Genomic DNA, 15,385 nt, shown 5'->3' with positions numbered 1-15,385 from the left:
AAATCTGTGGGAATATTTCTATGCATGACACGGAGCCAGCCTGAAGGCCTCCAACAATAGTCGAGGACGTCCCAACTCCCAGTGCACCACCCCCGAAAGCCTATCAAGAGCCACCCGGCTGCAATCAACATCCACGATATCACCTAAAGCCAACCCTCAATCAAGCCTAAGCCTACGGCTCAAAGACTTCGCATGCTACCTGAATGACCACATACGAACTGTTGCAAAGGACTGAGTTGGGAAGACATGTGGAAGGTCAGCAGTTCTGGTGTTTGCCAGCGAGCACGCCGGATATTGTCACACTGCACCCTCGGGCCAGGCATGGCCCAAGGTTCTAAATAAAATGGGCGGAGACCGTTCAAAGTCTTCCCGTCCACTCCTATAACCAGTGTGGGTCTCAATTCTTTCCGCGATGCGCAAGGCCCATAAAGCGCAATTCACCCACCCTACTTTAGGGCACAACAATTCACACACTGCCTCCCGTGCAACTCTTTCTGCAGAATGTTCTCCAATAAACAATCACCTCTTAGTTTTATTAATTTTAACATTTTCCAGATAGGGATTTTAATTAAAAAGGAGTAATATTTACAAGATGTTCAGCCATACAGGATGTTCAGAAGCTATAATGCTTCTCCCAGAAGGTTGATCACTCAATCGTATAGATGTGATAGCGCTTATAACTTCAAGTGACATGAAACATTCAGAGCGAGGAAAGGTAATTAATATCACACTTTGACAAAAAATTTATATTTTAACGCTCCTTTGCACTTCAATGCATGTTTTGATTCCCCTAAATTATTGGTTCCGTCTAATGAGCCTGGGGTGATTTGTTGACAATAAGTAACTTCTATTTGTACATTTTAAGCCGCATATATATAATTTTTTTAGGCCTTCTTTGACTCTTATATTTTAAGTAGAGGACACACTTGTAGAAGAGGTAATAAGCACAACTTTCAGAAGAATTTACCTCGTGGAGGATGTGTTTATGTCTAGAATAGCTTTTGATGACTTTCAGGATGATATTTTACAGTGACGGTGGCAGCATTTGGAAAAGTAGCAATCGCGCATACAGGTTTTAAAGCAGTATGGTATCGCAACAAGGCAGATATAACAAATCCAACATATTCATTTGACCTTAAATATATATAACGTTACTATTTATACTCTAATGTACTGTATAGTTTTCCATGTTCTAAAACATTTTTTTGTAAGTGCGTATGAGAGACTTTGTTAAACAAGAGTGGTAAAGATAAAAAAAATACCTATTTTCCCTTTTCTTCCATTGACTCCTGGTTCTCCTTTCTTTCCTGGGATCCCAGGAAGCCCATCTGAACCATTGTAACCAGGAAACCCATTGTCGCCTGGTGTCCCTTAACAAAGGAAAGCACAACGTTAAAAACCAGGCCTTTTATGCACAGTCTTCCGATTTTGTTGATGTTAAAGGTGTTTTACTTTAATTCCAAACTAAGCATTAGTATAAAAATAGATTTTTCAGTTGCGCCCCGTTACTTCTTGTAGAACACACCTGTGTTCTGAATGGTTTACAAAGCCACTGTACATGGCGCTGAGAGGTAAGCGATACAGAAGAGGGTAGAGGCCACATGTACTAAACTTTTTAACAGCCACAAACATTCCTATTCACACAATCAGAGCATTTACAACTGCTAAAATGTTATTTATTGTGTACACAACTCATTTTAGGAGTTATTAAAGTTTTACAAACTCCTAAAATGGGTTTTGAAATGTATACCAAGTCGCTTCCAAATTGCAATTTGGTACCTTATGTATGAAGGAGGAAAGACCTGAATTCCGGTCGCAAATCATTCATAAGTTAGTGACTCCCATGTTGAGTGGTAAATTATCCACAGGGAAGATATCCGCTTTGTACTCCTTTGCAATTAAGGTGGCAGCTTTAGAAGGGCCAAAACTGTGGGCAATGAGATATGGCCAATCCATGGCAGGTTGCACTCAGGGCCTGAACAGTGCACAGAGGGTAGGGTTTTTTTTCATAGAATTTAAATATAGCATATGATAAAAAAAAAATGATATTCACAGAAAAACAACGTTAAAGTTTAGTTATGATTATCTTTGGTTACAACTACTTAAAACCCATCTCTCTCTCTGTCTGTCTATGTGTATGTATATATATATATTCACTGAAAAAAACATAGGTTTCAGGGACGTTATAGTTAGAAATTAGCAGTTAATAAACCTTCGAGAATTCACTGAAAAAAACAGGTTTCAGGGATGTTATAGTTAGTTGGAGATTTCACTCGTACAAAACCAGAGAAATTTGGACATTATAGTTAGTTGAGCTAACTTTAACTCGCACCCCGCAATGCACTGCTGTTTACGTCACATATTACATCACTCATGACATGGTCAGTGACATCACTAATGACATCACTGATGACATTTCAAATGACATCACTGATGACATCATCCAGTGACTGTGTGTTTCTGAAAAGTTTAAGTATGGTATATATATATATATAGATATATTCACTGAAAAAACCATAGGTTTCACACATGTTATAGTTAGCTGTACATTTTACTGATAAAAAACCAATGAAATTCCCCCGTTATAGTTACTGTAGGCAACTATAACTCACGCGACCGTAATCCTCTGCTGATGCTAATACTGTATTTAGACACTTATTTGCCCATGTCTTCTTCCATTAAATTTTAGCTATACATATATTACAAATATTTTTTTTTCATAAAGACACATATGTCATCAGCAGAGGATTACGGTCGCGTGAGTTATAGTTGCCTACAGTAACTATAACGGGGGAATTTCATTGGTTTTTTATCAGTAAAATGTACAGCTAACTATAACATGTGTGAAACCTATGGTTTTTTCAGTGAATTTGCAAGGTTTTTTAAATGCTAATTCCTAACTATAACGTGTGTGAAACCTATGGTTTTTTCAGTGAATTTGTACGGTTTTTTAAATGCTAACTTACTTGACGCCATTCGTGGCGTGCGCGCCCAGTTAACGCAGTTCGTTCCGTGCGCGCACGGTGCGCTTCGCGCACCGTGCGCGCACAATGAGCACGCGGTGCGCTTCGCGCACAGCGCGCCCACTTTACGCAGTTAGTGCCATGCATGCACGGTGGTCACGCGGTGCGCTGCGCGCACCGCGTGCCCACATTATGCGGGATAGGCCATGTACGCACGACGCGCTTCGCGCACCGTGCGCACATGGGGGACATATTATGCGCATCGTTGTGAAATGTTTTGTTTATTATTTTCATTTGTTTGATATGCCATGCACAAATGGTGCCCTTCGGGCACCATTTGCACTTGGGGTGGGGAGAGTGTGGATAATTTTTTTTTTTTAAACCAATTTTTACCGTACGCGTACGGTAAGCGTAATCGGCGATTTTTCGAAAAAAAAAAAAAAAAATTTTTTTGGCCTTGGGGGTTGTTTGGGGGCCCGTATATCACTGCTGGGTGAATATTATCTCAATAAACTGCCCCTTTACACATTTTTGGGCTTCATTTATGCTGCCGCACTCAGAGTGCGAGAGAGAAAATGGCGGCCGCCGCTTCCTGGTTTCGGCCGAATCGAATGTTTACTAAGATCTAAGAGCCAATCAGAATCGCGCTCGCGCACGTCACCGTACGCGTACGGTAAGCGCACCGTAAGCGCACCGTAAGCTGGCTCAGATATATATATTGATTTAAAGGCTATTTTCTCAGAATCTACTGAACAGATTTACACCAAACCTACAAAAGGCACTTCCTTGACCTGAGGACTACCTCTCTGCCAAATTTCAAGTAATTCTGTTCAGCCGTTCGGGCTGTAGCTGTGTCTAAAGGTCCTATGGAAAAATGCATGGGAAAAACGCGTTTTGGGACCCCCCTTTTATCTCAGCCCCCGCTTGACGAATCCCCCCGAGACTTTCAGGGTAGGAGCGTAGCGCCCCACCTATTTTGAAAAATTCGCGAGGATTCGTCGACCGGCGCAAAAGTTATTCAAAATAGAATGTTGCGGATTTCCTATGGAAACGTGGTCCTAACTATAACTACCTACTGGCGACCGCCAGTAGGTAATATATATATATATATTCACTGAAAAAACCATAGGTTTTAGACATGTTATAGTTAGCGGAAATTTTACTGATAAAAAACCAATGAAATTCCCCCGTTATAGTTAGTGCAGGCAACTATAACTCACGCGACCGCAATCTTCTGCTGATGCTAATACTGTATTTAGACACTTATTTGCCCATGTCTTCTTCCATAAATTTTTAGCTATACATATATTACAAATATTTTTTTTTCATAAAGACACATATGTCATCAGCAGAAGATTGCGGTCGCGTGAGTTATAGTTGCCTGCACTAACTATAACGGGGGAATTTCATTGGTTTTTTATCAGTAAAATTTCCGCTAACTATAACATGTCTAAAACCTATGGTTTTTTCAGTGAATTTGCAAGGTTTTTTAAATGCTAATTCCTAACTATAACGTGTGTGAAACCTATGGTTTTTTCAGTGAATTTGTATGGTTTTTTAAATGCTAAGTTACTTTACGCCATTCGTGGCGTGCACGCCCACTTAACGCAGTTCGTTCCGTGCGCGCACGGTGCGCTTCGCACACCGTGCGCGCACAGTGAGCACGCGGTGCGCGACCCACTTTACGCAGTTAGCGCCGTACACGCAAGGTGGGCACGCAGTGCGCTACGCGCACCGCGTGCCCACGTTACGCACCGTGCGCACATGGAGGACATATTATGCGCTTCCTTGTGATAGGTAATCTGTTAAATTTAATTTGTAAGTGATGACAATAATATGCCATGCACAGAGAGTGTTTTTTTTTTTTTATTAAAATTTTTAGCGTAAGCGCGACCGTACGCGTACGGTAAGCGTAATCGGCGAAATTTTCAAAAAATAAAAATTTACCGTTTTTGGCCTTGGGGGATCTTTGAGGACTCAACTAACATGGCTATGTGCATGGGCGCTGTCTAAACAGCCCCTTTAGATGTTTTTTGCCTTTGTTTACAGCCCCCCCCTCAGAGTGCGAGAGAGAAAATGGCGGCCGCCGCTTCCTGGTTTCGACCGATTCGAATGTTTACTTAGATGTAACAGCCAATCAGAATCGCGCTCGCGCACGCCACCGTACGCGTACGGTAAGCTGACGGTAAGCGTACCGTAAGCTGGCTCAGATATATATATTGATTTAAAGGCTATTTTCTCAGAATCTACTGAACAGATTTACACCAAACCTACAAAAGGCACTTCCTTGACCTGAGGACTACCTCTCTGCCAAATTTCTAGTAATTCTGTTCAGCCGTTCGGGCTGTAGCCCTGTCTAAAGGTCCTATGGAAAAATGCATGGGAAAAACGCGTTTTGGGACCCCCCTTTTATCTCAGCCCCCGCTTGACGAATCCCCCCGAGACTTTCAGGGTAGGAGCGGAGCGTAGCGCCCCACCTATTTTGAGAAATTCGCGAGGATTCGTCGACCGGCGCCAAAGTTATTCAAAATAGAATGTTGCGGATTTCCTATGGAAACAGGGTCCTAACTATAACTACCTACTGGCGACCGCCAGTAGGTAATATATATATATATATATATATATATATATATATATATATATACGCCAAGGTGTATTGAAGAATGAGTGGGTGTATGAGTGTCTGAATGAATGATTTAGTAGGTGCATGACTGACTGTATAAGTGAGTGATTAAATGTGTTTTACTGAATGCATGGGTTAGTGACTAATCTGTGTGAATGTCTGTATCAGTCTGTCAGTTGGTGTGTATGCGGCTGCATGGGATGGTGAGTAGCTACATGAGTGTCTATATGGGTTATTGATTAGTTGTCTGAGTACCTGTATGGGTGCTTTTTTTTATTTGCATTTTCAGACAAAAATACATAACAGTGGCTTTTCTTACACATTAATTTGATACAGTACAGTGGAGATGTGGTAGCTAATGTGACTTATCATGAGCATTTCCTTGTTTTTTTTTGTCTTGTTTCGGTTTGTTTTAAATATGGTACAGTGCAACAATAGTTTACACATTCGGCCCAGTAGCACATCTGGGTAAACAAGATAAAGGATAATCAACAAATGTGTCCTTCTCTTATACATCTTATCCCGTAGGTTACCTCACACCCTCTAGGACTACGCATATTGAGTGGCATTATAACACTTTAGCCCCACCTAAATGTGCGCAATATCCACAGTTCCAAGCCAACTTACAAATGGCTCCCATATGTCTCTGGGGCTGGAACGCATCAGCATTAGCTGCCAATATTCCGCCAGCTGGGTCTCACAATAGGTTACCTCCCGGACATACTCCTTCATGGTCGGAGGATGTGCGGCCCCCCAGTGTATTGCCACCTGTCTCTTAGCCATCAGTAATAAAAAAGCTGGCAGTTTCCTCACCTTTGGCGGTTTATGAGGGATGACCCCCAAGACTGCCACCAGGGGCGTACAGGGCAGGGTTAATCCTGTTATGTTACCTATATAGTGTATGATTTTAGACCAGAAACTTGGTATTGGCCTACATTGCCACGCCATGTGTATGAATGTTGCTTGTGGCGCTCCACATTTCCAGCAGTTGTCGTCTGGGCGCAGACCCATCCGTCGTAGTTGCATGGGAGTTCTGTAAAACCGGTGTATGTACTTAAAGTGAATTAACATGAGAAGATAATTTGGGGTCATCTGCTCCAGCTGAAAGCCCACTGTTCATCTGTGAGGTTCTCTCCCAGATCATACTTCCATGCAGTACGAGACATCGGCGCCGTGATCGGGTGATCCCTTTGTGTGGTCGTGTAGAGTTGTGGGATCAGCTTACGACCTGTCTGTACATTGTGTACCCGAGCTAGCGCCTGCGCTTGCTTTGCCATCAGTGGTGGGATTAATGGATTGTCTGCCAAGGGCATAGAGAATGCGTATAGTATGTCTGTTGGCTCGTTTGCATAGTCCACCCCACGCCCACCGCAGCGCCTCCGGGGTCCACTTCATTTCGCAGGCGTTTGAAGGGTTTATATATAGCCGTCTTAAGCGGTAGAGGAGCAGCCTTGTCCTGTTCGACAGCAACGTGAGGTTGGAATGGGGTAGGGTGCACCCAATAGTGCAGGAACTGCGCCTGCGCGTAATACGCATATAAGGCAAAGTCTGGGGCCGCCAACCCCCCCTGCGTCTGCGGTAGTGTGAGTGTTTCCCAAGAGACCCTTGGCTGTCGTCCCACCGAGACCAGCTCAATCATTGAGGAGCGGATTTTGTTGAAAAATTGTGTGTAAGGGGGATAGGGACATTTACAAATAGATGTAATAGTTTTGGTAGGATGACCATTTTGGCCACTGCTATGCGGCTTATCAAGGACACGGGGAGAGTCTTCCACGGCACACTTTGTCGTCTATCCAGTCCATCACTCTTCCATAATTGTATGTCCAGAGTTCTTGCACGTCATTACCAATCCATACACCCAGGTAGCTTGTCAGTCCAGTTGCCCAACCTATAGGGTACTCAGAATCGAAGGATTGTGTTTCAGGCGTCAACGGGAATATGACTAATTTGCTCCAATTTATCTTTATCCCCAACAACCCACCGTAACGCACGAGCTCTCACGTCACGGGAGAGAAGTTATCTCTCAGGTTCACTATCTACAAAGTAATATCGTCTGCGCACATTCACACAGTGAGTCCACGCGTAGTTGCCTAATCCAAGCCGCCAGCGGCTCGGTAGCTATGGCAAACAATAATGGCGACAAAGGGCCGCTTTGTCGCGTGCCTTTTGTGATGGGTATCGGGTTGGAGATCAGTCCATTTACTCGTAGTCGTGCCGTAGGTCTAGTGTAGAGCAGTTGGATTTGTTTTATGAATAAGGGGCCCATGCCCAATCAATGCTAGAGTGGGAACAAAAATCCCAATGTCCTTTTTTAGTTTCGCGATAACTATTACATCTCCCGTTCTAAGATGGCGGCTGCCTTTTAACGCCTTACAAGGTATGAAATAAAAAAAATTCTGAGCTTTGGAATTGTTTTCAGGTGAGGCTTGTGGTTTTTTTCCTTCCCTACAATCTCACGCACCGGTATTTAAGCGGTGTCTGACCCAGTGACTCGATAAACTCAGCGGTGGCGAGTCCGTGAGGCTATTCCAGGAGAACCGAATATACGCGAGTTGACTTCTTCCGATGAAGTAAGTGTTTTAGAGCCTTTTTGCTGTTTCCATTCTTTTGAATTCTATGACCTGAAAGTTAGTTAGGGTATTTTCTGGACTACCTCTAACTTTAAATTCCCTTGCATATAAGTGTTTGTTGGTATAAAGTAAGTGAAGTACTCTGTGGGTTTTTAATATCATATTTTTCGAGTGCTGAACTGTGTCTCAGATTCAATATAGCGCATAAAGGGCTACTGGCCACGAGTCCTGATTAGAAATACTCGGTGGGCTATAGTTGTTATTTCTACCTTTGCACTTTGTCATAGCTTCATACATCTCACAGAAACCAAATTCACAGTTCGTCTTCTTATAGTATGTGTCTCCCCCTTTTTTCTGATATGCTTCGTATTATTTGTGAGTTGCCCAGTTCTATTATTTGTGTGTCCGTTGATGCCACTAGGTCTAATCTAAGCCTTACTCTTGTCAACTATTCCCCCTTTTTGAGTTTAGGTTATAGCCCTTTTTCATCACTATAAGGAGTCCTTTTTCGTTTTTTCTACAGATTCTGTTGAATAAAGACTGACTTCTGGCCATGACAGCAAGACTGTGATTGCTTGCTCCGTAAGGATTCTGATACTGGGAGCATGAGTCCTTACCCTCACTATGATAATACTATTGTACTAAGTAAGTTCTATGTACATGTTTAACTCTGACTAGACGTTTTTCATTAATGGACTAGCTTGATCGGGCCATACCTCTAGCTCTAATTATGGACTAGGGCTTCATAAGCACTTTGCTGTTTCACTACCTTATAAAAAATTTTTTTCAGCATGACAGCCTTTTTCTCTAATTCTTGGAGGCTGTAGTGGTGACTACTATTGTTCTCCTTTATTCTTAGTATATTTTTTATTTTTATTTTTATATTTATATTTTGTTCATGTTTCTAATGTGGATGTAGCTAAGGTTAACATTGCATATATTATTGACACCACCAGGCAGACCTCACATCTAGCTAGGACACGGCTTGTTTATATCCAGACTACTGATGTTTCTTCTTCTTTACAGTCTCTTGAGACGTATTGTTGAACAGGAATTAGATTTGGGACATCAAGCTTCTTTATTCTGTACCAGAGTGTACACAATTTTTGGAATTCCTTCTTCTTCTCCCCATACCCCGCTCAACTCGATCTCGAGACTTGTTTTGACAAATCAGGACTACATCTGACCTGAAGTTTTTGAGACCTAACAAGTGTGTATTATTATGTAAATATAATTTACACATATCTACATTTATCTGTGGGTGCACTTGGAGGTGTTCGAACTTTTCTCCTTTCTGTTCACTAATGGTTTATGATGTTTTCATTTTTCCATTTTTTTGCTTTAACTTGCTACCCTTATTTTTCTGTGGTTGGTTGTTCGGTAGCTTTCCTCTTATCCAAGCACTTTTGAAGTCTTTCTAATGTCTTTATTGTTTATTAGCCTTGATGCATTCAATAAAAAGATAACCAAGTTATCTCTTTTCCCACAGATAAGACTGACGAGGCATAAAAGTAAACTTATGTTATTTATCTTTGGTTGTTTACCTTATCAAATTGTATTGAGTTTTCAAAGTTTGTGAAATGCCATCAACGCCTTGAGGAAGGAAGACTCCGAAACGCGCGTCGGCGCATTTGTGTATTCTTTATGTCTTTGTACTGTATTGTTTACTGATATGTATTTGATTATTGTGTATGTTCTTATTGAATTGTTCACTTTTGTATACACTGCACTAATTGTCATTGTCTAAATGTGATTTTGTCATTGTTTATGTATTATTTAATATTTGTACTGCTTTGTCGATCCTAGCCTGATGAATAGCTGGCTTTTTGTAATGTTTCTAAACAAAAAATGAAATGACTTATTCAAAAAAAGATAAACTGATTTACAACTTTATATTTTTATAATAAAAAACAAAAGAATGTTATAGCAGACTGTTTCTCTTCTGTGGGTTAGAGAGGTTATCTTCCTAATAGGGGTTCTTCTCTTGTTTTTTTTTTTTTGAATTTTGTTTTTGAACAAAAATCCCCACTCCAGGAAATCAAATACCTTGGTGGCAACCAATAGCGCAGCCACCGTAGGCACATGGGGGGCAAGGTAGTGCATGAGTGCAAACAGTGTTCTCAAGTTATGGGAGGTCGATCTCCCCGATATGAAACCAGATTGGTCCAGTCTAACTATCAGGGGCAGTAATGGCTGAAGACGAGTCGGCAATCGCTTAGCAAAAGTTTTAGCATCTAGATTGATGAGTGAGAGTGGCCGATAGGAATTGTACTGCGTGGGATCTTTGACAGGTTTCAATATGGTGACAATTATGGCCTTTCGCATGGAGTCAGGCAGGATGCCCGTCTCTGCAGCTTCTTGATAGCCAACAGTCACGGCGCCAGGATGTCGTAGTATTCTTTATAAAATGTGTCCGTTAAGCCGTCCGCCCCAGGCGCCTTATCAGCTGGTAGGCTACCTATTGCTTGTCTAACGTCCTCTACGGTGAAGGGAAAGTCCATGTATTCTCGATGTGCCCTACTGAACCACAGCAGTTCCACTGAATCAAAGTATTCTTGCAGGGTCTCTGTCTGTGGATGGGACCGGGAGGTGTACAACTTTTCATAAAAATCTGTCATAGTGCCTAGAATGTCTGGCGGTGTTTGCACTACGGTGTTCGCTGGAGTGTTGAGTTCAGTGATGAATGTGGACCCATGAGGGTTGTGGAGTATATTTGCGAGAGTTTTTCCCGGCTTGTCCCCTTCCCCATAGCAGCGCGCCTTTGTGTGTTTGTGCAAAAATTTGGTTTCCCAGTCAGCTTCCTCTTGGTACTCAGTCAGTTTTGCTCTAATATCAGCCATGATCCCTGGGGTGGGCGTATGGTAGTGCTGTGTCTCCAGCGTGCGTAGCTCTGCTTCCAATCTAGTTAAGCGTCCCCTAATGTCTTGGAGTACTCCTGACTGTCCTGCTATGCAATGTCCACATATCACCACTTAAAACGCCTCCCACAGAATTCCCATCATGTCAACGGAGCCCGAGTTCTGCTCGAAATAGTCTGTGATATGTGTTCTAAGTGTTTCCCTAAATGCTGTGTCTAAAAGGGCATGAGGGGGAAGCCGCCACGTGAATGATTGTATGTAGGGCTGTGGCACTGCGAGGGTCAGCGCGACCGGGGTGTGGTCTGATAGCGTTCGGGCTTGGTGTTGTACATCTACCACCCATGCATGCAGATCCTTGGTCACCAGTCAGAAATCCAGTCTAGACCAAGTTTTATGGTGCTGTGTGACACAAGTGCCCTCTCGGGTCGAGGGGTGAAGCATGCGCCACGAGTCTACCAAGTGGTGGTCGTGTAATATCCCCCGCAATACAGCAGTTGCTCGTGGGTGATGCGTGCGGGATACTACCTCTCTATCCACCTCGAGCGACAGGACAATTTTGAAATCCCCCCCACAGCAGTGCAGCACTGTACAGTGTCTGTATCTTGTGCCACATATGTTGAAAGAAGGTGGGATCATCTGTGTTGGGCCCATATGTGTTTGCTATGATCACCTCTTGGTTGTATAACGATCCCTTAAGTATTAGGTACCGACCTTCTGTGTCACTTACTGTTGTATGTGTCTGCCAGTGCACTCCCTTCCTGATCAATATAGCCCCCCCTCGGGAGTAGCTTGAGTAGCTAGAGATTTGCACCGCCCCCATCTGTTATTAGACAATCTCTTTGTAGCATTATCTCTCAGGTGGGTCTCTTGCAGGAGACATATGTCTGACTTGTGCCTGGCGAGATACGTCTGTACCAATCTCACCTTTTCGGTGGTTGTTAAGACCTCGGACATTCCAGGTAATGCAGTTTAGTTTGGACAGTGAGCGTCAGCGCACCTCCGTGCCATGCTTGACTCAGGATCCCACTTATAGGGTATCCACACGCTAGATCTCGCTCTTCTCCTGTAATTTGATGTATTCTTGTGAAATGCCTCATTTAGATCCCATGGTTGTAGCGTGCCTCACACCTTAACGATTTTAACCAATAGATCTGTAGTGTAGTGAAATAGCCAACACAAAACATTAACAATCCCCACCCGCCCTCCACCAACCCCCAATCAGGTTGTGTATCGAATTTTAACCAGTGTAACATAGAATCAATGGGAATCATCCTGTGGGGGCATGGCGTTGCCGGCATACCCCCCCCCCCGTCTTCATTATGACAGGGTGGCCGAGCATTGGACAGTTCAAAACAACAGCTAGTTGAAATGTCAGGCAATGTGTGGCTTCGTAATTCTCACGCTCATGCATACCAGTTCATACCCCTGCCAGTTCTCAGTCGTTGACACTCATTTGGCTGCTTGGGGATACTGCTGCCTCCGCGGCCTTGTGTTGTTGCTGTCTTGCCAACTGCTTAGCATGCTTCATCGCCGTGTTGGCTTCTGTGAATATCAGGGGTTTGCCACCTGTTTGCACTCTCAGCTTCGCCGGGTACAGCATCGCATATTTTGTGCCAACTCTTTGAAATAACTTTTTGGCAGGGATGAATTCTCGCCACGCTGCCTGTACCGTTTGGGTGAAATCTGGGTAAAATGCAACGCTGTTCCCTTGGTGTCTCAGGTCTATTTCTCCCTAGCTAGTCTAATGATGGTTTCCCTATCCCTATAGTTGAGCAGGCAGACTAGGATTGTTCTGGGTTGAGTGCCGGGGGGTGGTCTGGGCCCCAGCGTCTGATGTGCCAGCTCTACTAGGAACATTGGTGATAGGTCCAGTCCAAAGAGATCTTTCAAGAGGTCCTCCACAAACCTTTCCATGTTTACAATATTTGTCGACCCCCGTTATCCGAACATTATTTCTGCGGGACCTCGCTTCAAGGTCTTCGTTACGGTCCTTGATGATGTCCAGTACTTTATCCATTTGGAGTAGGTGCTCCTGGGTCTCCATTCTCCGGTCGTCCGAGTCCAAGTCCGAGACTCTGGTTTCTAGTGTATCAATTCTGGCTTCATGTTTATCTACTTTTTACGTGATGTGATCCACCAGAGAGTCTAGTTTTGCGTATATGGCTCTGAGACAGACTTTCACCTCCCGGAACATGCTTTTAATATCGTCCTCTTGTTCCAGTTCCAGCTGCGTTTCTGGCATCACTGTGATCGGTGTTGAGTCAATGTCGTGCAGCCTGGAGGAGCATTTTTCACAAGTGATTTTTGCTTGCCTGTTGTCCGATTTCCGCATTGCCACTTTTCTTCTGTATCGCGTGTCTGCAGCGTAGATCGTCACTCGGCCCAGACTCTCCAGTCCTGCAGGCCCCAACGTCCTCTATGAATAGTGTCAGTTGTCGCGAGGGTGTGTCGCTAGGCTCGTGGAGCTGCTGTGCGTCATCAGGGATGTACCCGCCATCTAGTTTTGGTTATCTTGCACCTCGTGGTTAACGCACACTGGATGGAGACTCAAGTTGCCGCAGGTCACTGTGTCACCTAATTCCGCACAAGCTATGTGAAAATGTCCACCCAGCCACAGAGGCTGTTTGCTCACCGGTGTCCCACTCTCTATTACGGATATGGGTCCTTTAGACTGCCCTCCCTGGCAACGTGCTACCCCATGCCCAGATGGGAGTCGATTGTTTTCACGCTTTACTGTTTGTCGCCTTATTCTTGGTCCATTCCCAGTGGCCTCATCTGTGAACAATTGGCGCTGATCATCCAGGCATGGGCGCCCAGTGTTCTTTGCAGTGACCCACCGGGCCTTCGCAAAGCCTCCAGGCCGGCCAGCAGCTCCCTTGCCTCCTACACCTGTACGGATTTGCGTGGCAGCCGGCTTGCACGTGCTCTGCTCACGAGCGTCTTCCCTCACCAATGTGGGCCTCCGCTGTCCCCCCGAGAGATCCCTGGACTCGTGGGCATACACCGTGGCAGGCTCTCAGTAATCCGGGGACCCTTCTATTCACCACCCGCTGGGACTGGGCTGCACCCTCGTGCTCTTGTCTCTGCACAGCCCTGAGCTCGCCGCTATATCTCACCAGACCCCACAGGATCGCAAAACCAGCTCGCAACTCCTTTAGGACGTTCGCCGCTTCAGACGCCCGGTACAGATGGGGTGTATGCTCGCCACCTACGCTCTCCTTCGCATACTACTGTCGGTCTCCGCAGCTCTCCCGATTAGTACCAGAACTCTTCCAGCATGGACCACAATAGGCGTTCACTCACCCGGCTGGCTTCGGTGTGATCCACCTTCTGCTCCGAGTGAATGCCGGTCCTCCTGTCGCCGTACCCAGGCGTCACCAGCTCGCTCCCCGCTCAATGCAATCAGCAGCGGCCGCCAGTTTCACTCGGTCCGGCAAGAGCCGTTTTGATCTTCTTCAGGCAGTCAGCACCATCTTGTCTGGCACGGCCTGGAGCTCACCCGGCGGCGCCACTTCAGTTTTCTCCCACAATAGTGAGCGAGCCGCTATCGAAATCCTCTCTAAGCGCACCGCTGCAGCTCCTGCTTCGTCCTGGCTGCTTTTGGGCTGCTAATTCTTAGTTAAGGGCCAGATAATTATTAGATATTGTGCTCGGCCGGCAGAGCCACCCTACCAAGCGCCCATCTCACAGCTCGGCTTGGCCACGCCCCTCCTGTATGGGTGCTTGAGTGTCTGTGTGGGTGGGTGGAGGGTGATTAACTCCCTGCATGGATGTGAGAGTGGGTGATTTACTGGGTGTATGGGTTCAAGAGTGCAACTGTGAGAGGCTTTATGGGTGGATGAATGTGTGTATGGCTGTGTTGGTGAGTGAATGGATGTCTCAGTGGTACATGTGTGAGTAACTACATATGTGAAAGGCAGTATATGTGAGTGTTGGAGTATATAAGTGTCTATATGTGAGAGTGAGTGATTGTGAGAGTGGCTGTATGGATGAGTGTGTGTCTGTGTCAGTGATTGTATAAGAGAGTAAGTATGTGTTCGTATCTGTATGAATAAGTGAGGTGGTGTGTGTATAACTGGGTAGGTGAGTAAATGGAGTGTGATTGATTCTTTGCATGACTGACTTGGTGTGTAAGTCACTCTATGGGTGAGTGGCGGTGTGTGAGTGTCTGTATGGGTGTATGAGTGCATATGATAGTGGTTGCATTGATGAGTGACTATATGTATGAGTGACTGTATGGGTGAGTGAGTGGATGTGTGTGTAGATCTAGGAATCAGTGAGTGGGTATGTACTAACTGGTATTGGTGTGTCTATGGTTTCAAAAATGGTAGTCTGTATTTCAGAGTGGGTGTATCAAAGGTTATATTAGGG

The 15,385-nt window shown here is 44.7% G+C and overlaps 1 protein-coding gene across 1 annotated transcript in view; it reads right to left on the bottom strand.

Moving 5' to 3' along the window:
* GLDN (gliomedin) overlaps nucleotides 1–15,385 on the bottom strand; it is a 429,338-nt gene that overhangs the window by 275,357 nt on the left and 138,596 nt on the right. Inside the window, exon 4 of the mRNA XM_085644191.1 lies at nucleotides 1,263–1,370. Within this exon, the coding sequence (XP_085500317.1) occupies nucleotides 1,263–1,370 (108 nt within the window). The remainder of the gene's footprint in view (nucleotides 1–1,262; nucleotides 1,371–15,385) is intronic.

This window comes from Triturus cristatus, chromosome 3_1, assembly GCF_964204655.1.
Source record: "Triturus cristatus chromosome 3_1, aTriCri1.1, whole genome shotgun sequence".
Classification (NCBI taxonomy): domain Eukaryota; kingdom Metazoa; phylum Chordata; class Amphibia; order Caudata; family Salamandridae; genus Triturus; species Triturus cristatus.
The sequence above is the reverse complement of the archived record's forward strand: the minus strand, read 5'-3'. Positions and strand labels throughout refer to the sequence as shown.